This window comes from Protopterus annectens, chromosome 9.part0 (genome assembly GCF_019279795.1).
Source record: "Protopterus annectens isolate FY-2018-M chromosome 9.part0, PAN1.0, whole genome shotgun sequence".
Taxonomy (NCBI): Eukaryota; Metazoa; Chordata; order Ceratodontiformes; family Protopteridae; genus Protopterus; species Protopterus annectens.
Window position 1 is genome coordinate 256,409,538 of NC_056743.1, and position 26,393 is coordinate 256,435,930.

A 26,393-nucleotide genomic window follows, 5' to 3' on the forward strand; every position below is an offset into this window, starting at 1 on the left:
TGCATTATGGGTAAGGGGAGGTACTCTGAGCTTGGAGCAGTTGCTAGAAAAGAAGTTGCCTGCTCGGATCCGTATACCCACAGGTTGCAGAAAAATGAAGTTTAACTACTCGGATGGAACGTTATGGTGAGTGCATAACTTTTCATCTTCCGTGCAGACAGGGTTTCCCTCTGGACTAACCCATCGTTTATGCCAAAGGTGGTATGCAGTGTGGCTTTAAACCAATCCATCCATTTACCAACCTATTTTCCGAATCCTCAGAATAAAGGGGAAAGGATCCTGCACTCCTTGGACGTGCACAGATAGTTTGCTCTATCTTGACAGGACTAAACCTTTGCAAAAATCTGACCAGCTGCTAGTCAGCTTTGCTACAGCAGCAGAGGGCAAGGCCATTTCAAAGCAAACCATTTCCAAATGGAAAGCACACTGCATCCATTTCTGCTATAAGCACCATAGAAAACCTATCCCATAGGGGATCAGAACCCATTCCATTAGGGCTACCTCAACCTCTGCAGCATTTTGCAAGGGAGTCCCTACCAGGGACATCCTGGAAGCTGCAACCTGGAGTTCAGTACTTGCCTACACCAAGCATTGCCACTTACCTATGTTTTCTAAATCCAGAGCTGGATTTTCTACAGCAGTCTTACAAGGCCTCCTAGCCAGCCCTAATACTTCTTGACTGCTTCCACCCTTACTCAGGTTTGAGAATCAATCCAAGTGTGATGACTGCAACATTGAAACACGAAGAACATAGTACATTGTGTACACTTAACATAAATGTAGATGTTCAAGTGTATTCACTGTTGCAGTGCTGATTACCCTCCCTCCAGCCCCCTGACTTTTCTATACCGTCTACCTATCCTCTTTTTTGGCCATATCTTATGGCAATGGTATTTACTTTATATGGAGGTGTTCCACAGCATGTAATTGCTTCCTATTTTGGGGGCTCCTGACATCTGGGGCAGGAAAAACTGATGTAATGGCATCTACTGCATGTTTTATACCACTGACGACTTGATGTCATGGAAGAAACGACAGCGTCTGCAGAAATCCCAAGACACTGGTATTCGGACCAACTGCGGGCTACCTGCAGGCAGATAACCCAAGTGTGATGACTGCAACAGTGAATACACTCGAACATCTACATTTATGGTAAGTGTACACAACTGTACTTTTCAGCTCCAGACATTTTCTGGTACCCAGGAAAGAGGGCACCTGGTGCCCCATCCTCGTTCTATCTATTGTAAACACCTTCCCGGTAATCCCAAATTTCAAAATGCTCACCCTCCAGCAGCTACTACCCATGCTGTCCAAGGATATGTGGCTAGCCACCCTAGATCTAAGAGGTCTACCTCTACATTCCTTTCAGGGAGTCATGCAGGAAACATCCCCATTTCAGGGCAGGATCTCAGCATGTTCAGTTTTCTGCTCTTCCCTTTGGCTTATCTACTGCTCCCAGAATTTTCACAAAATCTTTGGCTCCTGACATTGCCCTTTGCAGACAAAGTAATATCCAGATTTACCCATACTTGGATGACTGCCTAATTCAGGCAGAGAGCCAGGAAAAGCTGCTCAAGCACCTGGCTTTTGTAAAGTCCCTATTAATCTCACCAGGGTTAGACGGTCAACAAAAAGAAATCCAAACCGGTGCCCACCCCAAAGGATTATATTCCTGGGAGCAAGCCTGGACACAGCATCCCAGATGGCATTCTTTCCACCAGAAAAGCAAATTTTCCTGACAGCCTACTTCTCTCAACTAGCCACCTGACCCCAGCTATCTGCAAGGAAGATCCTGCAGGAGCTGGGGTTCATGGCATCTTGCATACTACTCATTCCATATGCCGGACTGCATAGGAGGTAACTTCAGTGGTACCTAAAAAACCTTTGGTGTCAACACTCTCAAGACCTGGAGACTCTTAATCCTATAATTCCTTGCCTCAGAAAAGATTTTCTTTGGTGGGCGTCAGCATGCTGCCACAACAAGGGACTACCTCCCCCCCCCCCCCCATTGCCCAGACCCTCACCACAGTTGGATCAGATTATGCCTGGGGTGCACACCTGGATGGCAGGTGCATACAAGGCAAATGGACCCCACAGCAAATCTCTCTGCACATCAACCAAGAAGAGATTGACTGTCCAGCACGCCTTGATAGCTTTCAAACCCCTTCTCTCCCCAGGGGCTCTCCAGATCAAAACAGACAACACTGTGGTGTGGTATATCATCAAGCAGGGAGGGACTCGCTCCTACCCTCTTTGACAAAGCTAAACTGGGATGGATCCACCGTCTGGAGATTTTCTGTGTCCTCCTTAATTTGTATGATTTTTTTTTTTCATGGCTTTGCAAGTAAGACTAGTTAGAGTAAATGGGTCTGTAGTGTCCAGGATCTGTTAAAGGTCCTCCCTTATGAAGGGGGATGACAGTCAAGTCTTCTTTTCACATGGCACAAAGCTTGTTTTAAGGCTGTGACTTAAGTGATCCATACAGACCATTTTTTAGACTATATTCAGGAGGCATCCCAGGATGTTATCAGGGGCCCATTGAGGCCTTATTCTTGACTTACTGAGTGTAGCCAGAACATGCTACCCAGTTATAACTGGAGGGGTAAAGTTTGAGGATGTTATGGAGGGGTTGGGGGTGAGAGGTATGTAAAGTTGGTATTTAACCTGTCCCTAACGTGTTCACTCTTGCCAGCCTCTGTGAATGTGGCACCATTAACCACCAGTTTAGTACAGTGCCATGTGCTGATTTTGAGGTTTCTGACAGCTGTAGAAAGTTTTATGGTTATCTTTTCATCTGGGAGGATATCTCAAACCTTAGTTTTCCTTGACCTAATTAACCCTCTTAGTTGCCTATTTAATTTGAGAGAGTTTTTATCTTTGAGTTACCCTTCCTGATTTATTGCCATTATTTTTTGTTGTTGTTGCATATCCATTACATCCGAGCGACGCCTCCAGGTGTATCTGCAGTTACCTCCTACTGCTGCTCTAGGCGTCAAATATTGCTTGTTCATACTTGCCTTAATACTTCCAAAACCATGCTACATACAAGGCATTTGAATATTTTATCCTGAAGCATACATGATGGCAAACAGTTGTATTGATATCTGACCTATATCAATGAGTATTTGTTAGAACTGCAAGGAGATAACTTCATTTTTTAAAGGCTCTAGCCACGCCCACTAGGAGTTAAAGGTACAAACTCAAAAGAGCTGTACTGGAGGGAATGGGATGCCTCCTGGGCAGTTTGCTTCTGAGGCTAGTTCGGAACTTAGTTCTGGTAGGTTTGTCAGCCTGTATGCAGCCATTAACATGGCTGTACAGAGTTTGAGAGCAATTCAGCATAGGCTAGTGTGTTCTTGTGGTTTGTAGCGGTATTGAATTTTGACTACCATCTCTTAATGATAGGTAATTTGCCTTGGAATAGTTCCTTTTACTGGTTTGAATGGGATTATGGATTTGATTTTGATTTCGAAGGATACAGCTTTATGGTCATACCTTACCAGAGAGGACGAGATGTTGGGGGTGCAGTTGGTGCCTCTAGTGGGTGTATTCAGTATTTGGTCAAGGGTTTTTGTATTTGTGATGTCCAGGAATCTTTGTGCCTCTGTATTTGAAGGTGTGCAGGATTCCTCCAATCAGTAAGGGTGTTGGGTTGGATGGAAAGTCTCCAATAGGTCCAGGTATACTTCTTGGTACATGGAAGGTGACCTATAGCAGGCTAGGATATGGTATGGGATTTTGTCTGTGGTGATCTGCACATGCAGGATCTCCAGCTCGTCATCCTGTTTGACCGCCCTGGAGGTATACTTGTTACTGATGTATATTGAGACACTTCCACCTTTTATGCCTTGTCTGTGCATCTTCTCGTCTAAAAGTGTGGAAGGCAGTGAAACCTTGCATTGGCGGGGTACTTCTGACACTTGAAACCATATCTTAGTAACTGCACAAGATATCTGTTCTCAGTTTGGAAGAGGGCTTGGAGGGAATGCAGTTAGACTCCATTAATCTTCTCACAGTTGTGCATGACTTAAAATGGTGGCTAACCTCTTCTGTGATTCATACGGTGAGATTCATTATTACCACAGATACCTCATGTGTGGGGTGTTGGGGCATTTGGAGGGAATATGGTCCAAGGAACTTAGAATTTGAGGCCAAATTTCACATCAGTATCCTGGAGTTGAGAACGACCCTCCTAGTTTTGAGGAAATTTCAGTATGACCTTCTTTGGGAGTGATATCCATATCAGAGAGACCACATGTCTGTAGTGTAGAAGTTAACAAGCAAGTAGGGACCAGATCCTACCCCCTTTGCTTAGAAGCCATGAGGTTTTGATGGGAGATGATCAGTTCATATCACATTCTAGTTGCAATGCACATTCCAGGCAGAGCCACATGTTTTTCTGACAGATTTCACATCCATCCCGACGCCCTGCATGGCATCTTATTTCACAACTAACTTGTCAGATGTTCAGTAGCTGAGTCCAGCCTTGCCGTGATCTCTTTGAATCCACTTCCAACACCAAAGGCAGCAGAGGTATAGTCTCCGAGAGATACTCTTGGACAGTGGTAACCAAATTTCTTTGCCCCCCCCCCCATGTTTCTCTGTTTAAATTCTTACAGAAAGCAACAGCGTGGAATGTCATGGCGATCCTCACTGCTCTGTTTGCCACAGCAGATTTGGTTTCCCTTCATCATGCCTCACTTGATGAAGCCGTCAGTGTCTTCTGGGTCTTTCTTTACACTCATCCAGTTAACTGCTTGTTTGCTTCAGTTTCCTTAATAGTAAAGGATCCCTCGTTATCTGTGTCATTTGCATACTTTGTCTCCGATAAGATCCACTCAGCGTATGCAAAAGTAAATGCTTTTGTATGGGCAGTCAGTAAAGGTATTCTCATTTTCTGCTTCTGTTCCTGATCTTTGATTTTAGAGCAAGTCTAAGAAATGCAGTACAGCTAGCATCCATATATAGCTTCCACAATGACATTGACTCTCTTGTTCATCTCTTGTAAATTATGCAAGGCCTTTTTAAAGGGACCTTTCTCCCACGTCCTCCAATAAAGAATGCTGTTCCACTTGGTGACCTCAATTTTGTCTTGGAAACCTTGACAAAACATCACTTTTGAGACTGCTTCTTCACCATTGCCAAAATTTTGTGTTGAAAAACTGTTTCTCTATTTCTCTCTTTGTGGTAGTAATAACATCTGGAAGAATTTTAAAACTACAAGTCTTATTTTCCTGTTTTCCATATCTGATATTCTGTAAAGACAGACTCTGTCTAAATTAATCTTTTCTTTATTCCCAGGATTATTTCAGAAAACTGTTTGAGGCAGCCAATTTCATCCCAAACTTGTACCAAGTGGTAAGTACTTTCTTTACTCCCAAGTTTTCATAGGCAGCTGAGAATCTTGTCCACAAAAGATGAAATTATTCAGAAGTGATGAACAGTTCTTCTTGAACTGCTACAGCATCCTTTTTCAGAAGTACCACTGTGAATGAAATTTGTGCTGCAGCAATTTGGTCCATGTTGCACATCTTTGCCCAAACATAAGCCGTATATTCTCCAGATCCAAGGCTACTTCAGAGTTGCATGTATCTTGTTATGGTAACATTTAGGGTCACTGGTATTTGCGATTTTTAACCAGTTAGTCGGATTTAGAAGTACAGGATGAATGTTATGCAGAATATTAAGTACTTGCCATAATGCTGGATCCTTTCATCTTGGTCTGTCCAGTGTGGTTAACCCCTCTCTGTGCTCACATCCAAATTTTCACTTTTCCTGAGGACTTGACAGACTGTCCTGAAGGTCTTTTGCCTGACTTTTCTGTATCCCTGTGTACTGCATAATCTTCACCATTATTCAACAGACTGAGGAGATTTGGTGAACAGGGGGATTATGAGAGGAGAAATCTTAGAGGTCAAGGCTTGGGGCACTAACAGGGCTGCAGTGGATCTGACAAGTGGCTTTGATACTCATTAATCATATTGGAGAGATATATATATATATATATATATATATATATATATATATATATGGTCCAGCTCTTGAGGTGGTAATTTTCCAACTAGTAACTCTATTGTAGAATCATTAATTTTTTATCATGTAATGCTTTTTGCATGACTTTATTGTGGGAGGGCCAGAAAAATTAAGAAGCTGCTTTTAATAAATAAAAAAAAAATGGTGAATGCTCGCAGAGCTTTCTTTTTTCTTTGTAGTCAAGTAAAATAGGCGTATGCTGTTAAGTGTAACCAAGTGTTCCAAATTAAGATAGAAGCAGAGATTTTCAAATGTAGATAAAAATGTGTAGTTAGGAGAGTCCAAAACGGCCAGACAGCAGCATGGTGTTCAATGCTTAACTTAATTTGTAATATTGTAGATTTTCCCGTCCCAGAGAGTATTTAGTCAACATAATACATGGTGCAAAAGCAACAGTTACAGTAGTAAATTTTGCCAGTAAAATGTTTCATTCCTTTTCTGAAACTGTAGGTTGTGTGAGCAGTTTGAAGAAGCATCTGTGCATTTGTGGAGTTTGTTGGAGGGAAGAGACAAGTCTGTGTGTGGAACAACATGTAAGTATTATACATGCAAGTTTCTGAAGTCAAATGTCTGCTGCACTATGTACTTTTTAAGTGGGATGGTGGGGGTAGGTCTGTGAACTCAACGGTGGTCCATCCCAGTGGTTGGTAAAGGTAACTGAAGTACTGCACAGTGATTACATATTGTATTTGTTGATTTTGTGATCTGTCTTCTTATTCCATTTTATAAAGCATTACGTTTTTAGGGGAAATGATTGATGTTCATCGTGTTACCCCGCTGCAGTCATCACACTTGGGTTATCCTGTCGTCAGGAGGTCCCGCAGTCGGATGGAATTCCAAAGTCTTGGTCCGGTGTCGGTTGCTGTCGCTTTTTCCCTGACGTCAGTGCGCCAGGGGTATATATAATGCATCTGACGCCATTTTCTTCAGTCTATATTGCCGCGCGGTGCCCGAAGCAGAAGCCGTTCGCAAGTGCCGGTCGGCCAACTCCTGAGATTTTTGAAGTCGAATTTCAGATCCAAAGTCTTCAATAAAGCTAAGTACCCCATTGGGGAAACTTTTCTTGCCTCAGACCGATGTCAGAAAAAGTTAACAGTTGTATTTCTTGTGGGAAGCAAATATCTCATAAGGATTTTCATTCTTACTGCATACCTTGCCTAGGCCCAGACCACGACGTCACTGGTTGTCGTTTTTGTGCTAGGTTCAATAAGCGTACTATAAAAAGACGATTTGATTTTGCACGACACTACTTGGGTAGGAAATTTAACTACACAATGCCATAGGAGCAACCGACTACTGGCGTGCCCAAAAAACGCAAGGATAAGGACAGGCAGCCTAGACCCAAGCCAGACTCCGAGGCCTCAGCTGGACCGGTCTCCGGTTCACTAGTCTTCAGTGAGGCTCCTGCGCAGCCCCTGACTACCGCAGATTTGGAACCCGAGACCGCTTCGGAGCCTTTGGCAGAGAGTGCTAGGCTGACGCAGCCATTTTGTTTAGCCCCTTCTGACGACACTGCAGAAAGATGTCGGTGCTGCAGGAAACACCTTCAGTTTCTGAAGGCGTCTTCAGACCGACGACGCTCACCGTAAAAACGTACCCTAAGCTTAAGACTCCTATTAAACCAAAAAAGAATGCACTTCAGTCTCCAGTTCAAGGCCCCATGCCTAAGAAACAGATGCTTAAAATGGCTGAAGATTTGATCTCTTTAATTAGGGGGTCCCAACCCCCACCCGACAAAAGGCCTAGACAAGAGGAAGATTATGCCTCCTCTGATGAAGTGTCTATTTCCTCAGGCTCCTCTGAGGGCCAAGATTACTCTTTTTCCCATTATGAAGATTCTGATGCTGAGGATTCCATTCCCTCAGCTTCTCCTCCTGAAGACTACTCCTTTGGGGAAACTTTACACACTATGAGGGAACATTTTCACTGGGAAGGCCAGGACTACTCTGACTCAAAGAAAAGGCTCAGAGAGTTTCTTTTACTCCCCCAGCACAGACCTCTAGCCATCCCCCCAGTTTTAGACATTGTGGATGATGTTTACTTAGAATCTAGTTTGAACCCAGATTTTCTGCCTCCTGCTCCAGCCAAATCAGACAGATACTATAGAGTGCCTGACTCCCACAAATTCCTTCATAAAAGCCCTGTTGCTGATCCAGAGACTATCTCCCAGGGTCCCAAAGGGGCTAAGGCTTCTGTGGCAAAAAATCCTGTACCCTCTGAAAGGGACTCCAGAGCACTAGACAGGTGGGGGAAAAAGGTTTACACCTCAGCCACTATAGCTATGAGAGCACTAAATTGCCAATTTCACATGCTAAAATATCAACAATTTCTAATGTCTCAGTTAAGACAAAAAATGAGCACACTCCCTCAACAGTCTGAATTGAAAGAAATGCAGGATCTGTTGCATGCTGCTGAACAGGTGGGCAAACATACTTTACAATGTGGTTTTGATTCTTTGGAGGCTTCCTGCAGAGCAGCTGTCACTGGGTTTGTTGTACGTAGACATGCTTGGTGAAAGGAACAAACTCTGCCTGATCATGTTAAAGCAAAGCTTCTAGATGCTCCCTTACAGTAGGATGTTCTATTTGGAGTTAAAGCAGAAGAAGTCTTAAAGAAAATGGAGAATAAGGCAAAATCTATGCAGACAGTCAAAGATTTTCTACAGGTACAGCCCCCTCGCTTCACCGGAAATTGGCCAACAAAAAATTGGTCCTTTCCAGCTACTGACATCCAAGAGGCAGAGGACAACCACAAGCCCAATACAAACCTCGACAATGGGGCACTGCAACACAGAAGGGAGGAGAAGACAGGCCCCAAACTACTAGAAGGCAAACTCAAATGACTTGCACCTCATCTGGCCAAGCAACACTCCCTTGGCAGCTCCCTTGGGAGGAAAACTCGCACTTTTTCCAGACAACTGGCACATTGTCACAAAGGACAAATGGGTCCTAGACATAATTTCACGAGGATAGATTCCATTTCCATACCTTGCCAATGAAAAGAGGAATGCCAAACCTGCCACAAAATCAATGGGCAGAGGCACAAAAACAAATTACAGCTCTCATGGACATGAGAGCCATTCAACTGGTACCTACACGGGGGAGCAAGGCCAAGGTTTTTACTCAAGACTCTTTCTAGTCCCCAGAAAGGACGATGCCTGGAGACCAATTCTGGACCTTTCAATTCTAATCACCTTCTTACAAGTACTCAAATTCAAGATGCTAACACTACAGCAGCTTCTTCCCATGTTGGGCAAGAAAGCATGGCTAGTAACGTTGGACCTCAAGGAGGCATACCTGCATGTCCCTATCAGACAAAGTTGCAGAAGATACCTCCGTTTCATTGCAGGTTCAACCCATTACCAATTCTCTACACTGCCCTTTGTCTTATCCACTGCCCCCAGCGTCTTCACAAAATGCCTGGCACCAGTAATTGCATACTGCAGACAAAGAGGAATTCAAATATATCCATACCTGGACGACTGCCTTATCCAAGCAGAAAGCAAGGACATCCTCTTAAAGTATTTGGCTTTTGTAAAACATCTAAGTTGCCTGGGGTACACAGTAAACTAAAAGAAATCAAAACTAGTACCCTCACAAAATATGACATTCCTGGGTGCCAGCTTGAATACAACGGCCCAGAAGGCTTATCTGGCGCCAGACAAACTACTACAACTGACTCAATATTTCAAAACAATGGCAACAAAGACCCAACTCCCTGCAAGAGTCTCAGAACTACAGGCCCTAATGGCAGTGGAGCCTTTCATCATTTTTCATCGACAGTCTCTTTATGAACTAACCCTTCCTTTATGCCAAAGGTGGTATCCAGTGTGGACCTAAACCAAACCATTCATTTGCCCACCTTTTATCCAAACCCCCAGAACAAAGGGGAAAGGCTCCTACACTCTTTGGACATTCACAGGCAATTACGTTACTACTTGGATAAAACTAAGGCTTTCAGAAAATCTGACCAGATCTTTGTATCCTATGCTGCAGGATCTTGAGGAAAAGCCATCTCAAAACAGACCATTTCAAAATGGATAGGACATTGTATCAGTTTCTGCTACACACACCATGGGAAATCTGTGCCTGGCAACATCAGGCCCCTTTCCACCAGGGCTACAGCAACATCAACAGCCTTCCTTAGCGGGGTACCAACCAAGGATATTTTGGAGGCTGCAACTTGGAGTTCAGTGCACACCTTCACCAAGCACTATCACTTACGTCTATACTCTAAAACCAGAGCTGGCTTTGCCACTGCAGATGTTCGTGTTACCCTACTGCAGTCATCACACTTGGGTTATCCTGCCCTCAGGCGGTCCTGCAGTTGGCCCGAATTCCAAAGTCTTTGTCCGGCGTCGGTTGCTGTCGCTTCTTCCCTGATGCCAATGTGCTGGGTTTATGTAAGATGCATCCGACGCCATTTTCTTCAGTCTTTCTTGTCGCGCAGTGGCCGAAGCAGAAGCAGTTCGTAAGTGCCGGTCGGCCGACACCTGAAATTTTCGATTTGAATTTCAGTCCGAAGTCTTCAATAAAGCTAAGTACCCCATTGGGGAACATTTTCTTGCCTCAGTCCGGTGTCAGAAAAAGTTAACAATTGCATTTCTTGTGGGAAGCAAATGCCTCATAAGGACTTCCATTCATATTGTATTCCTTGTCTAGGCCCAGACCACGACGTCACAGGTTGTCAGTTTTGCGCTAGGTTTAATAAACGAACTATCAAAGGCCGTTTTGACTTCGCTCGGCATTACTTTGGTAGGAAAATTAATTGTACCATGTCGTCAGAGCAGCCGACGACCACCATTCATAAAAAACGCAAGGATAGGGACAGGCAGCCTAGGAATAAGCCAGACCCCGAGGCCTCAGCTGGGCCTGTCGCCTGTTCTCCGGTTTTCAGTGAGGCGCCTACACAGCCCCTGACTAGAACACAACTGGAACCCCAGACAGCTGCAGATTCCCAAGCGGAGTCTACTAGGCCGACACAGCCATCTACCGACACCTTCTGTTGCAGAAGGTGTCTTCAGACCGACTACACTCATCATTAAATCTTATGCTAAGATTCAAACTCCTTTAAAACGTAAGAAAACTGTTCATTAGTCTACAGTTCAAGGCCCCATGCTTAAGAAACCGATGCTTAAGATGGCTGAAGATTTGATTACCCTTATCAGGGGTTCCCATCCCTCTCCTGATAAAATACCAAGACAAGATGAGGATTATGCATCCTCTGACCAGGTTTCTCTTTCCTCAGATTCTTCTGAGGAACAGGATTACACTTTTCCACCTTATGAAGATTCTGATGCTGAAGACTCCATTCCCTCAGCATCTCCCCCTGAAGACTACTCCTTTGGGAAAACTTTACATACCATGAGGGAACATTTCCACTGGGCAGGCCAGGATTACTCAGATTCTAAGAAAAGGCTCCGAGAGTTCCTTTTACTACCCCAGCACAGAACTCTTGCTATCCCTCCTGTTTTAGATATTGTGGATGATGTTTACTTGGAGGCTAGTTTAAATCCAGACTCTCTACCTCCTGCTCCAGCCAAACCAGACAGATACTACAGAGTACCTGACTCTCTCAAATTCCTTTATAAAAGCCCTGTAGCTGACCCAGAAACAATTTCCCAGTGTCCTAAGGGAGTAAAAGCTTCTATGGCTAAAAATCCTGTGCCCTCTGAAAGGGATTCCAGAGCCCTAGGTAGATGGGGAAAGAAAATATATACCTCAGCAACTCTGGCTATGAGAGTATTAAATTGCCAGTTTCACATGTTGAAATATCAACAATTCCTGATGTCTCAGTTAATTCAAAAAATGAGCACACATTCAGAACACTTGAATTCAAGGAAATGCAGGATCTGTTGCATGCAGCTGAACAGGTAGGCAAACATACTTTACAATGCGGATTTGATTAATTGGAAGCTTCCTGTAGAGCAGCTGTTACTGGCTCTGTCATATGTAGACATGCTTGGTGAAAAGAACAAACCCTCCCTGACCATGTTAAAGCAAAATTATTGGATGCACCTTTACAACAGGATGTATTATTTGGTGTCAAAGCAGAAGAGGTTTTAAAGAAAGTGGAGGATAAGACAAAGTCTATGCAAACGGTCAAGGATTTTTTGCAGGTACAACCCCCTCGTTTCAGCAGAAATTGGCCAACAAAAAACTGGTCCTTTCCAGCTTCAGGCAGATCAGAGGGGAAATACAGACGCCCAAGGGGCAGAGGTCAGTCACAGGGCCTTTACAAACCTTGCCAATGGAGTTCTGCTACCCAGAAAGGAGGAGAAGACAGGCCCCAAGCTAGCAGGAGACAAACACAACGGCTGTATCCTCAAACTGCCAAGCAAATTTCTCCTGGCAACTCCCTTGGGAGGAAAACTAGCATTTTTTGCAGACAACTGGCACATCATCACAATAGACAAATGGGTTCTAAACATAGTCTCTCAAGGATACAGATTCCACTTTCATGCCTTACCAAGGATCAAAGAAATGCCAAACCTGCCACCAAATCAGTGGGCAGAGGCATAAAAACAAATTACAGCTCTCATGAACATGCGAGACATTCAACAGGTACCTACACAGGAGCAAGGACAAGGATTTTACTCAAGACTCTGCCTAGTCCCAAGAAAGGACAAAGCATGGAGACCCATTCTTTACCTTTCAATTCTGAACACCTATCTGCAAGTACCAAAATTCAAGATGCAAAAACACTACAGCAGCTTCTTCCCATGCTGGGCAAAAATGCTTGGCTAGTCACTTTGGACTTCAAGGAGGCATACCTGCATGTCCCTATCAGACAAAATTGCAGAAGATACCTCTGCTTCATTGCAGGTTCAACGCATTGTCAATTCTCTGCACTGCCCTTTGGCTTTTCTACTGCGCCCAGGGTCTTCACAAAATGCCTGGCAACAGTGATTGCATACTGTAGACAGAGGAATTCAAATATACCCATACCTGGACGACTGCCTTATTCAAGCAGAAAACAAGGACTTTCTTATAAAGTATTTGGCATTTGTCAAATAACTTCTTAGCTGCCTAGGGTACACAGTAAACGAAAAGAAATCAAAACTAGTGCCCTCACAAAACATAATATTCCTGGGTGCCAGCTTGAATACAATGGCCCAGATGGCTTATCTCGCGCCTGACAAGCAACGACAGCTGTTAAAATTTTTCAAAATAATGGCAGCAAAGACCCAACTCCCTGCAAGAAAAATTCTGCACGCCTTGGGATTCATAGCATCTTGCGTACTACTAATACCATTTGCAAAACTGCATATGAGGAAATTACAATGGTACCTAAAAATTGTATGGACTCAGCACAGCCACAACTTGGAAACAATGATACCACTCATTCCCTGCCTTCAACAGGAGTTTCTATGGTGGGCACAGGCATGTCACCTCAACAAGGTTCAGCCTTTCACCCTACCCACAGCCAGACAAACTATGACAACAGATGCATCGGACTATGCCTGGGGGAGCACATGGCAGGGCAGTGCATTCAGAGAAAATGGACTACAGATCAGGGGCACCTGCATATCAATCAAAAAGAAATGCTAGCAGTACAGAATGCCCTAACAGCTTTCAAGGACCTTCTACACCCAGGACACCTACTAATAAAGACTGACAATACCACAGTTATGTGGTACATCAAGCAAGGGGGCACATATTCCTACCCTCTATGCAGGCAAGCAATGACCTTGTGGAACACTGCACTGTCTTAACCAGGTTCAGTTACAAGCACAAATTCTGCCAGGAAAGAAAAACACATTGGCAGACGACCTAAGCAGAAACATCATGGATCCACACGAATGGAAACTAGATCCACAAGTATTTGCAATGATAGCTCAAAAATGGGGACGCCCAGACATAGATCTGTTTGCAAGCCCCCCACAACCACCAACTTCAAAAATTTTGCACAAGGACCTTCCATCCACTAGCTTGGAAAGTGGACACCCACTCATTCAGTTGGAAAACATTAACAGTGTATGCGTTCCCTTCTCTGCCTCTTCTAGCAAAGGTATTGCTGAAAGTCAGATTAGTGAGACCACAAATGATACTCATTGCACCAGACTGGCCATGCCAGCATTGGTATCCAATTTTAAGGAACATGGCCCAGGGCCCACCATGGATTTTGCCACAGATTCCTCACCTGCTCACCCAGTGAGACATTCAGATTCTACACAGCCAGCTCAAGACTTTAAACCTGGCTGCATGGCAAATTACCTAAACAACCAGCCAACACCTTTATCCATAGCTGTTATGGATGTCATTCTGGAGGCCAGGAGGCCCAGCACCAGGAAAACTTATTCAGACAAATGGAAACGATTTTGCGCCTGGAACCAGGCTAAAGGTCTAAATCCCCTTGATCTAAACATCCCTCAGATTCTACAATATTTAACTGAGATGTTACACAAAGGACTTTCTTTTTCATCTGTTAAGATCCACGCCTCAGCAATTTCAGCTCATTACAGCACGGATCCTCTATTTCACATCCACTCCTAAGACAGTACCTCAGAGGGGCTAAGAACTTAAGACCGCCAAGGAGAGCCCCAACACCTACTTGGGATCTCAACTTTGTTCTGGAAAAGCTTACACTGCCACCCTTTGAACCAGCTTTTTCAGCTGATTTAAAATTTCTTTCATGGAAAACTGCCCTACTACTAACAATAACCTCAGCTAGAAGAGTCTCGGAGCTACAGGCACTAATGGCAGTGGAACCTTTCCTCATTTTTCATCAAGACAGAGTGTCTCTACGAAATAATCGTTCCTTTATGCCAAAGGTGGTATCCAATGTGGCCCTAAACCAAACCATTCACCTGCCCACCTTCTTCCCAAATCCCCAGAACAAAGGAGAAAGACTCTTGCACTCTTTGGAAATTCACAGGCAATTACGTTACTACTTGGATAAAACTAAGGCTTTCAGAAAAACTGACCAGCTCTTTTGTAGCCTATGCTACAGGATCACAAGGAAAAGCTATCTCAAAGCAGACCATTTCTAAATGGATAGGGCATTGCATATGTTTCTGCTACACATCATGGGAATCCAGTACCTGCTAACATTAGGTCCCACTCCACCAGGGCTACAGCTACATCAGCAGCCTTTCTCAGGGGAATACCAACCAAGGATATTCTGGAAGCTGCTACTTGGAGTTCAGTGCACACCTTCACCAAACACTATCACTTTCCTCTATACTCTAAGACTAGAGCTGGTTTTGCCACTGCAGTTTTGCAGGGTCTACTTGCTTTTTCTAACCCTGCTTGACTCCATCTCAAATCCTTTGCTTTGGGATTCAACCCAAGTGTGATGACTGCAGCAGGGGAACACGATGAACATAGTACAGATGTTCATCGTGCATACAGCTGCAGTCATAACAGATGGGTTCTCCTGCCGCCAGGCAGGTCCTCGGTCGTCCGTATTCCAAAGTCTAGGTCCGGCATCGGTTGTCGTCACTTCTTCCCTGACGTTAGTGCGACAGGGGTATAAAAGAACCAGCCGACGCCATTTTCTTCAGTCTTTCTTGCCGCTCGGTGCCCGAAGCAGAAGCAGTTCGCAAGTGCCGGTTGGCCAGCTCCTGAAATTACGAAAATTTTGCAACCGAAGTCTTCTTGAAAGCTAAGTACCCCGTTGGGGAAACTTTTTTCTTGCCTCAGACCGATGTCAGACAAAGTTAATAATTGTATTTCATGTGGGAAGCAAATACCGCATAAGGATTTCCATTCCCTCTGTATTCCTTGTTTAGGCCCAGACCACGACGTCTCGGTCTGTCGCTTTTGTGCTACTTTCAATAAACGCACCATTAAGCGTTGGGCGGAGTTCGCCCAGCATTATTTTGGCCAAAAATTTAACTATATTATGTCGTCGGATACTCTGACTCCAGTTTTGTCTAAAAAACGCAAAGTCAAGGACCGACACACTAGGTCCGCGGCCTGTACCGACACCACGCCAAAGCCGATTACACATGGTCCGGTTCTCAGCGAGGCGCCTACGCAGCCCCTGACTACCGACGACACTACATTGGCGGTGTCTCCTGTGCCCGAGGTTGCAGGCTCCTCGGCCCACACCCCGACTACAGATACCGAAGCCACTCCTGGCGGTGAATCTCAGAATGTGGACAGGTCTACCTCCTCTCAAGGTGTCTTCAGACCTTCCTCTTCTTTTTCCATCAAGGCTTACACTAAGTCTAAAGCAGCCATGCATTCTAAGAGACCAGCTACAGAAGGCCCATCTCCAGGCCCCATGCCTAAAAAAACAGATGCTTAAAATGGCTGAGGATTTGATTACTCTTACCAGGGGTTCTCAACCCCCCCCCCCCAGACAAAAGGCCCAGAGTGGAGGAAGAATCCCCCTCCTCTGATCAGGGCTCCATTATTTCAGAGCACTCTGAACAGGAACATTCTTACTCCCCTTTTGAAGATTCTGATGCTGAGGAGTCCATCCCCTCTGTCCCCCCACCCCCCAGAGGATTACTCATTTGGGGAAACTTTGCATACCTTAAGGGAACACTTCCACTGGGAAGGCCAAGATTATTCAGATTCCAAGAAAAGGCTTGGGGAATTTCTCTTGCTACCTCAGCACAGGCCTGTAGCTATACCTCCTGTCTTGGACATACTAGATGATGTGTACTCGGAGGCCTGCCTTAACCTGGATTCTCTACCTCCAGCTCCAGTCAAGCCTGACGGGTACTACAGGGTTCCTGACTCTCACCAATTTCTATACAAAAGCCATGCTGCTGACCCAGAAACTACCTCACAGGGCCCCAAGGGAATTAAGGCCTCCACTGCTAAAAATCCATGTCCTTCTGACAGATTCCAGATCCTTAGAAAGGTGGGGGAAAAAGGTGTATACCTCGGCCACCTTAACCATGAGGGCATTAAACTGTCAGTTCCATATGCTAAAGTACCAACAGTTTTTGTTATCACAATTGAGAAGTAAAATGTCACAACCTGAACAACCAGACTTGGAGTTGCAGGATTTGATGCATAGTGCAGAACAAGTGGGTAAACATACCTTACAATGTGGTTTTGATGCTCTAGAGGCCTCATGTAGAGCTGCTGTTACAGGATCAGTCATACGTAGGCATGCCTGGCTCAAGGAACAAATCTTACCAGATCATGTCAAAGCCAAATTACTAGATGCCCCTCTACAAAAGGATGTATTTGGTGCTAATGCTGAGGAGGTATTAAGGAGAATGGCGGAAAAGGCTAAATCAATGCAAACAGTGAAAGACTTTCTACAGGTACAGCCCCCACGTTTCAGTAGAAATTGGCCTTCCAAAAATTGGTCCTTTCCAGCCACGGACAGACCCCAAAGAGGTAGATACAGGCGCCCGAGGGGCAGAGGGCAATCCCAAAGATCGTTTAGAGGCAGACAATGGCAAGCTCCTACACAAAGAGGTGGTGAGGATAACTCGTAACCATTCAGAAAGCAAGCCCAATGACTTTCCCCTTTGCATGCCAAGCAAGACTCAAATGGCAGCACCATTAGGCGGTAAACTGGCATTTTCAAAAAATTGGCATATTGTCACAAAAGACAAATGGATCTTGGACATTATAAAGAGAGGCCACAGATTCCATTTTCACACCCTTCCAAAAATGAGAGGCATGCCAAACCTGCCACACCATCAAAGGGCAGAGGCACAAAGACTAATTTCAGATCTCATAGACATGAAAGCTATTCAAGAGGTACCTACGCACGAACAAGGTCAAGGTTTTTATTCCAGACTATTTCTGGTACCAAGGAAGGGAAAAGATTGGAGACCTATTTTGGACCTATCCATCCTAAACACATTTCTACTTGTACCAAAATTCAATTTGCTCACTCTACAGCAGCTTCTTCCCATGCTGGGCAAGGAGTCTTGGCTGGTAACATTGGACGTCAAGGAGGCATACCTGCATGTCCCAATCAGACAAAATTGCAGAAGATATCTCAGATTTCTTGCAGGTTCAACCCATTATCAATTCTCTGCATTGCCCTTTGGCTTATCTACTGCGCCCAGAGTATTCACGAAGTGCCTGGCATCAGTAATTGCCTACTGCAGACTTCAAGGGATACAAATATATGCCTATTTGGACGACTGCCTGATCCAAGCGGACAGCAAGCACATTCTTCTGAAACATCTGGCTTATGTAATAATGTTGTTGAATTCTCTGGGATACACACTCAACAAAAAGAAATCAAGGTTAATACCCTCTCGGAAAATAATTTTCCTGGGTGCCAACTTGGACACAAACACCCAGATGGCCTACCTCATGCCAGAGAAGCAGGGACAACTAACTCAATACTTCAGAAGACTAGCAAATTGCACAAGGCTGTCTGCAAGGAAAATCCTGCAGGCTCTGGGATTCATGGCGTCTTGCATCTTACTAATCCCATGTGCAAAGCTGCATATGAGGAAACTTCAGTGGTACCTGAAAAACCTATGGTCTCAACACAGCCACAGCCTGGAAACAATAATACCACTAATTCCATGTCTTCAAAAGGAATTTCTGTGGTGGGCTCAAGCATGCCAAGCAAACACAGGTCTCCCATTCAGCAAGCCTCAAGCAAAGCAAGTCATCACAACAGACGCTTCGGACTACGCCTGGGGGGCGCACATGACAGATCAGTGCATTCAGGGCAAATGGTCCCAAAAAGAAAAGCACCTACACATCAATCAAAAGGAAATGCTAGCAGTAATAAATGCTATTATAGCTTTCAAAGACCTCCTGCAACCAGGTCAACTATTGATAAGGACGGACAACACCACAGTAATGTGGTACATAAACAGGGAGGAACCCATTCATATCCCCTATGCAGACTGGCCATGTCACTTTGGAACATGGTCATGGACTTACAAATCGAACTGCAAGCACAGTACTTGCCAGGCAAGGAAAACACGCTGGCAGACAACCTAAGCAAAAATATGACGGATCCACACGAATGGAAGTTGCATCCTCAAGTTTTTACAGAGATAAAACAAGCATGGGGAAGGCCAGACATAGATCTCTTTGCTTCCCACGATAATCACCAATTGACTAATTTCTGTTCAAGGATTTTTCACCCAAAGGCCTGGAGAGTGGACGCTCTCTTTCAGTTGGACATCAATGACAGTTTGTCTTCCCACCTCTTCTTCTGCTGCCCAAAGTTCTATTAAAAACCAGAGCAGACAGACCAAAGATGATTCTCATTGCTCCAGACTGGCCAAGACAACACTGGTACCCACTCCTGAGGAGCCTGACGCATTCCCCACCATGGACCCTGCCTCTAATGCCTCTTCCGACTCCGCACAGCTTCAAAACTCTTCACAGTCCGCTAAAAACACTCAATCCAGCCGCATGGAAGATTCCTTAGCATCACAACATACCCTACTCTCCAAGGAGATGCAGGATGTCATTTTGGAGGCCAGAAGGCCGTCTATCAAAAAAACTTACTCCGCAAAATGGAAGCGGTTTTGTGTCTGGAATGAGAAAAAGGGCCAGGATCCTGGAAAACTGAATTTACCTCAAATATTACAGTATCTAGCTGAGCTGCTAAGCAGTGGACTTTCTCCTCCATCAAAATCCATGCCTCAGCCATTTCTGCAGAATACTACACTGATCCACCCTTATTCTCTCACCCCCTCTTAAGACAGTTCCTCAGAGGGGCTAATAATCTAAAACCCCCAAGGAAACAACCAATACCTGCTTTGGATCTCAATTTCATTCTAGAAAACCTGACCTTGCCTCCTTTTGAGCCAGCTGCCTCATCAGATTTGCAATATTTGTCCTGGAAAACAGCTTTCCTTTCTTGGTATTACCTTAGCTCATAGGGTATTGAACTACAAGCTCTCATGGCTGTGCAGCCTTTCATCATCTTCCATCAGGACAGAGTTTCCTTGCGTACCAACCCGTCCTTTATGCCAAAAGTGGTATCCAGGGTAGCTTTGAATCAGACTGTACACTTGCCTACCTTTTATCCTAATCCTCAAAACAAAGGAGAGAGATTACTACATTCCTTGGTCATCCACAGACAACTGCGTTAGTATTTGGATAGAACAAAGCCTTTCAGGAAATCAGATCAGCTCTTTGTGTCCTATGCTATAGGAGCTCAAGGAAAGCCAATTTCCAAACAGACCATCTCAAAATGGATAGCCCACTGCATACGCTTTTGCTATTCTTTTCTTGGCAAAACTGTACCTGCAGGCATCAGATCTCACTCCACAAGTGCCATGGCTACCTCTGCAGCTTTTCTCAGAGGAGTTCCTACCAAAGATATTTTGGAAGCAGCCACTTGGAGTTCTGTGCATACCTTCTCCAAGCAACTACCACCTTTCATTATACTCCAAATCTAGAGCGGGCTTTGCCACTGCAGTCTTGCAGGGCATTCTGGCTCCTCCTAGTTCCACCTAGTGCCTACCACCCCTTTCTTAGCTTTGGGATTCTACCCATCTGTTATGACTGCAGCTGTATGCACGATGAACATAGTACAGTTTTGTACCTACCATAAATGTAGATGTTGGAGTGCTAATACAGCTGCAGTCCAGGTTTCCCTCCCTCCTTCCCCTCTTGGGACAGGCCTATTGGCTAACACCTCCTCATGCTACCTGATTGGGGTATTCATTCTTGATGTATTTGCTTGCACTACTATATTTTAATTATATTGCATTGCTTTATCACACAAATTTATGTATTGCCTTCCTTCTGGGGGCACCTGACATCTGGGGCAAGAAAAACTGAAGAAAATGGCGTCGGCCGGTTCTTTTATACCCCTGTCGCACTGAAGTCAGGGAAGAAGCGACGACAACCGACGCCGGACCTAGACTTTGGAATTCGGCCGACCGGGACCCGCCTGACTGCAGGAGAACCCATCTGTTATGACTACAGCTGTATTAGCACTCTAACATCTACATTTATGGTAGGTACAAAACTGTACTTTTTTTTACCTACCATAAATGTAGATGTTAGAGTGTTCACACTGCTGCAGTCCAGTTTACCCTCCCTCCCCTCTGAACAAGCTGGACTTATCTATTCCTTTCTATCCTATACAACCTCTGTGGTGTATTTGCTTGTGACTAAAGGTATTGTTTTATTTTTATATGTATATTTTTATATAGCAATATGTATGGCCTACCTATTGGGGGCACCTGACATCTGGGGCAGGAAATACTGAAGAAAATGGCCTCTGATGCATCTTGTATACCCTTGGCGCACTGACGTCAGGAAAGAAGCGACAGCAACCGACGCCAGACCAAAACTATGGAACTCGGGCCGACTGCGGGACCGCCTGACGGCAGGATAACCCAAGAGTGATGACTGCAGCAGTGTGAACACTCGAACATCTACATTTATGGTAGGTACAAAACTGTACTTTCTACTGAAAGTCAAACCGGACAAACTAAAAATGATTTTGATAGCTCCAGACTGGCCTCGCCAACGCTGGTACCCACTCCTGCACAGTGTCACACATTTCACCATGGCACCTGCCTCAGACACCTTCCCTACTGTCTCAGCAGAACAACCAAATTCTGCACCCTCAACTCCAAACATTGAATATTGCAGCTTGGCTAATCACTTAAATTCCCCCTTAGCATCCCTCAGCAAACATGTGATGGATGTCATTTTAGAGGCGATAAGACCTAATACTAGAAAATCTTATGCTGACAAATGGAAAAGGTTCTGTGCCTGGAATCAGTCTCAAGGGATGAGCACAGCAGTGCCCAGTTTACTTAAGGTTTTGCAATACTTAACTGAGATGCTTCACAAGGTCCTGCCTTTTTCTTCCACAAAAATCCATGCCTCAGCCATTTCATCTCCCTACAACACAGAACCCCCCCCTTCTCTCATCCTCTTCTAAAGCAGTATATTAGAGGGACCAAAAACTTGAGACCACCCAGGAGAGCACCATCCCCTGCCCTGGGACCTTAATTTTGTATTGGAGAAACTCACTCTACTCCCTTTCGAACCAGCTGCTACTGCAGACTTAAAATTTCTTTCCTGAAAAATAGCTTTCCTATTAGCAATCACTTCAGCTAGAAGGATATCTGAATTACAGGCCCTTATGGCATTGGAGCCTTTCATCATCTTTCATGCAGACAGGGTGTCTCTCAGGACCAATCCATCGTTCATGCCCAAGGTGGTATCCAATATGGCTCTTAATCAGTCCATTCATTTGCCAACTTTCTTTCCCAATCCACAGAACAAGGGGGAGCGGACTCTGTATTTATTGGATGTACACAGGCAACTTCAGTTCTACTTGGAGAGGACTAAATCTCGAAGAAATTCTGAACTGCTGGTAGCGTCTGCTGCAGGGGCAGAGGGGAAGGCTATTTTAAAGCCATTGTATTAATTTCTGTTATAAGCACCATGGAAAACCCATCCACCAGGGTATCAGATCTCATTCCACCAGGGCTGCATCTACTTCCAACAGCCTTTTTCAGAGGTGTTCCTACCATCGATATTCTCAAAGCTACTGCGTGGAGTTCAGTTCATACATTCACCAAGCATTATCACTTACAATTTTCTCTAAATCTAGAGCTGGCTTTGCCACCACTGTTTTGCAGGTCTTTTTAGCTGGGCGTAATGCTGTATAAATCCATCCTTCCAACCATAGCTTTGAGAATCTATCGAAATGTAATGACTGCAACAGTGAAACACAATGAACATAGTACAGTTGTGTACACTTACCATAAATGTAGATGTTCGAGTGCATTCACTGTTGCAGTCTTGGTTACCCTCCCTCCACCCCCCTGTTTTTCTCTTACTATAACTCTATATTTTGCTATGCTTAAAAGCCTTTTTGGTGTATTTGCATTTGTTTGGAGGTATAATTTTGTGCGTTTAATTTTACATATATATATATATATATATATATATATATATATATATATATATATATATATATATAAAATATAGCTCCCCGTTTGGGGGGGGGGCACCTGCATGTTTCGTACCCCTGACGACCTGACGTCATGGAAGAAGGGAAAGCAACTGACGCAGGACCTAAGTCTTTGTTAATCGGGCCGACTGAGGGCTACCTGCCAGCAGTTTTCCCGAATGTAATGACCAACAGTGAGTACACACATCTACGTTTATGGTAAGTGTACACAACTGTTCTATCCTCTGTCATCCTGTCTGATTTGGATATGGACCAGTTGGTGCAGAAGCTCTTACGGGCACCAAGCCTTGCTAAATTGTTGTCTGATCCGATCTCATCGTCGGAACAGAAGACCATCATCCTGGATTTGACTGCTGCTCTTCCAAGCCATGCTGGATCTTCGGAGCTGGAGGGGGGCAGACCTGCTGATTGTGGTACCTTGTAAATAGGGCGTTGCACCACAAGTATTAATATTTCATCTGAGTATTCAAAAAGTACAGTTGTGTAACTACCGTAAATGTAGATGTTAGTGTATTCACTGTTGCAGTCATTACACTTGGGTTATCCGCCGGCAGGCTACCCGCAGTCGGCCCGAGTTCCAAAGTCTTGGTCCGGCATTTGTTGCTGTCTCCTCTTCCCTGACGTCAGTGCGCCAGTGGTATAAAAGATGCAACCGATGCCATTTTCTTCAGTTTTTCTTGCCCCAGATGTCAGGTGCCCCCAGATAGGAAGGCTGGAAAAATAAAATTTGCCAAAAAAAATGCATGTACTAATATAAACATTTCCTTCATCTACAAGCAAATACACCACATAGGTTGTATAGATTTGAGAAGTACAGAGAATTCCCAGAAAAGTAAAGGGGGATGGTGGGTGGGTAACCTGGACTGCAACAGTGAATACACTCTTAACATCTACATTTATGTTGGGTACACAACTGTACATCGTGTTTCACTGTTGCAGTCATTACACTTGAGTTGAATCCCAAAGCTGAGGTCGGGCGGCTGGGTCTAGATTGGATTTGGAGAGGCTACCAGGCCTTGCAGGACTGCAGTGGCAAAGCCCGCTTTGGATTTAGAGTAGAGAGGCAAGTGGTAGTGCTTGGTTAAAGTGTGCACTGAGCTCCAGGTTGCAGTTTCTAAAATGTCTTTGGTTGGTACTCCTCTGAGAGAGGCTGTTGAAGTGGCTGTTGCTGTGGTAGAATGTGGCCTAATGACCTTGGGCACTGATTTGCCATGTTGTGCATAACAGAAGCGGATGTAGTGTCCTATCCATTTTGAAATCGTCTGCTTTGTAATAGGTTTTCCTTGTGATCTTGCAGCATCGGCTACAAACAGTTGCTCAGTTTTTCTGAAGGCTTTTGTTTTGTCCAAGTAGAATCGTATTTGTCTGTGTATATCCAGAGCGTGCAGTAGTCTCTCCCCTTTATTCTGGGGATTTGGGTAGAAAGTTGGTAAATGAATGGTTTGGTTCAGGGCCACATTGTAAACTACTTTTGGCATTAATGTTGGGTTTGTCCTGAGAGAAACCCTGTCCTGGTGAAAAATGATGAAAGGTTCCACAGCCATTAATGCCTAACTCTGATACTCTTCTTGCTGAAGTAATTGCTAGGAGCAGAGCAGTTTTCCATGATAAGAAATTTATATCAGCTGTTCTGTCTGGTTCAAAAGGAGGCAGTGTGAGTTTTTCTAAAACAAAATTGAGATCCCAAGTTGGTACTGGTGCTCTCCTTGGGGGTCTTATGTTTTTTTCCCCTCTGAGGTACTGTCTTGGTAATAGAGGATGTGAAAAAATAGGAGGCTCCGTATTGTAATGAGCTGAAATGGCAGAGGCATGGATTTTAATTGATGAGAAAGATGTGCCTTTGTCCAGCATCTCAGTTAGGTATTGTAAAATCTGAGGTATATTTGGAACAAGTGGGTCGAGCCCTTGTGCCTGGTTCCAAGCACATAATCTCTTCCATTTTTCTGCATAAGATTTCCTAGTGCTGTGCCTCCTGGCTTCTAAAATGACATCCATAACAGCTTTAGAGAGAGGTGCAGTCTGAGTGGCTACATTATCTGCCGTTCTGCCAGATTTAACATTCTGAGTTGACTGTGCAGAATCTGATTGATGTTCCTTAGTCTTACTATTGGGTATAGTGGTCCCAGGTCGGCCCAGTCGCCCCAATAAGTAGTATAAGGGCGTAAGGCTGGCGCATAGTGGCTGGCGTCGATGCCGTCAGGGTAATTCGGCGCATGACCGCACATATCCTCAGTCTTTTCTGCCGCTTTTTCCGATGCAGAAGATGCAGAAGCAGTTTTGCAGGTTGGCGTTGGAAATATTGAAAAACCGGAGTTTCGTTTCAGAACAGAACAGAGTAAGCTAAGTAAGGGAAAAATTTGGATTTTTCTAGCCTCAGTAAATAACGGGATGTCAGAAAAAGTGAATAACTGATGAGGCTCAGGCAGAAACTTTACTGTTACAGCTTCTCAGGTAACTGTTTTTCCTCTCTCTTCCCAGTAGTTAGCCCCCCCCCCTCTTTCCCCAAGCTTCTTTTGAGAGGTAGGCCTAGTTCAGCTTCAGTGGTTCTGTACCTAAGAAACATATGCTAAAAAAAATGGAGATTTGATTACTATTGATTAGAGGTTCTATGCCCCGCCTGATAAGAGGCCTTGCGTGGAACCGAGTTTGATAGTTTTGAACAGTGTTCAGAGGCTTCAGAGTCTTCTGCGGAAGACTTGCAGGAGTATCCTACTTATTCTGATTCTGATGTGGATGATTCCACTACAGCTTCTCCTCCTGAGGATTTTCATTTTTCAGAGACTCTGCATCCAAGAGGGAGCACTAAAAAAGGGAAGGCCTGGAAAACTCTGACTCCAGGAAAAGGCTTAGGAGTTCTTGTTTTACCCCAGCATAGGCCCTTAGCTATTCCTCCTGTGTTGAATGTGGTGGAAGATGTTTTTGAACCCTCTTGCCTCCCTGTTAAGCCTGATAGGTATTATAGGGCTCATAAGTATTTGTTTAGAAACTATTTCAAGATGGGTAAGGTACAAGGCTTCTGTGGTTAAAAATCCTGTTCCTACTGATAAAGAGGCAAGGGCCCAGGTGTTAAAGCTCTTGTGGTTAAAAAAAATCCTGTTCTGATAAAGAGGGCAAGGGGCTTTGGATAGGTGGGGAAAGAAAGTGTATACTTCTTCCACTCTAGCCATGAGAGCGTTGAATTGTCAGTTTCACATGCTAAAATATCAGAATTATCTCCTTTCACAATTAAAATCTAAGGTGGATGCTTTGGCGGAAGGTATTGAGTGTAAAGAGTTGCTGGATTTGGTTCATGTGTCTGAACAAGTAGGTAAGCATTCTTTGCAATGTGGTTTTGATGCTGTACAGGCCTCCTCGAGGGTGGCTGCTACTAGTTCTGTTCTTCGCAGGCAAGCCTGGTTGAAGGATCAGAATTTAGCTGAGCATGTTAAGACAAGGATTTTGGATGCTCCTTTACAGTCTGATGTGTTGTTTGGATCGCCTGTGGAAGCAGTTTTAAAGAAAATAGAGGACAAAGC

General features: G+C 44.5%; 1 protein-coding gene across 7 annotated transcripts in view; it reads left to right on the plus strand.

Moving 5' to 3' along the window:
- CAPRIN1 (cell cycle associated protein 1) overlaps positions 1 to 26,393 on the plus strand; it is a 2,078,829-nt gene that overhangs the window by 599,796 nt on the left and 1,452,640 nt on the right. For all 7 annotated transcript variants that reach the window (XM_044082838.1, XM_044082839.1, XM_044082842.1 and 4 more), the window contains one exon: positions 6,484 to 6,566. In XM_044082838.1, coding sequence (XP_043938773.1) covers positions 6,484 to 6,566 — 83 coding nt within the window. The remainder of the gene's footprint in view (positions 1 to 6,483; positions 6,567 to 26,393) is intronic.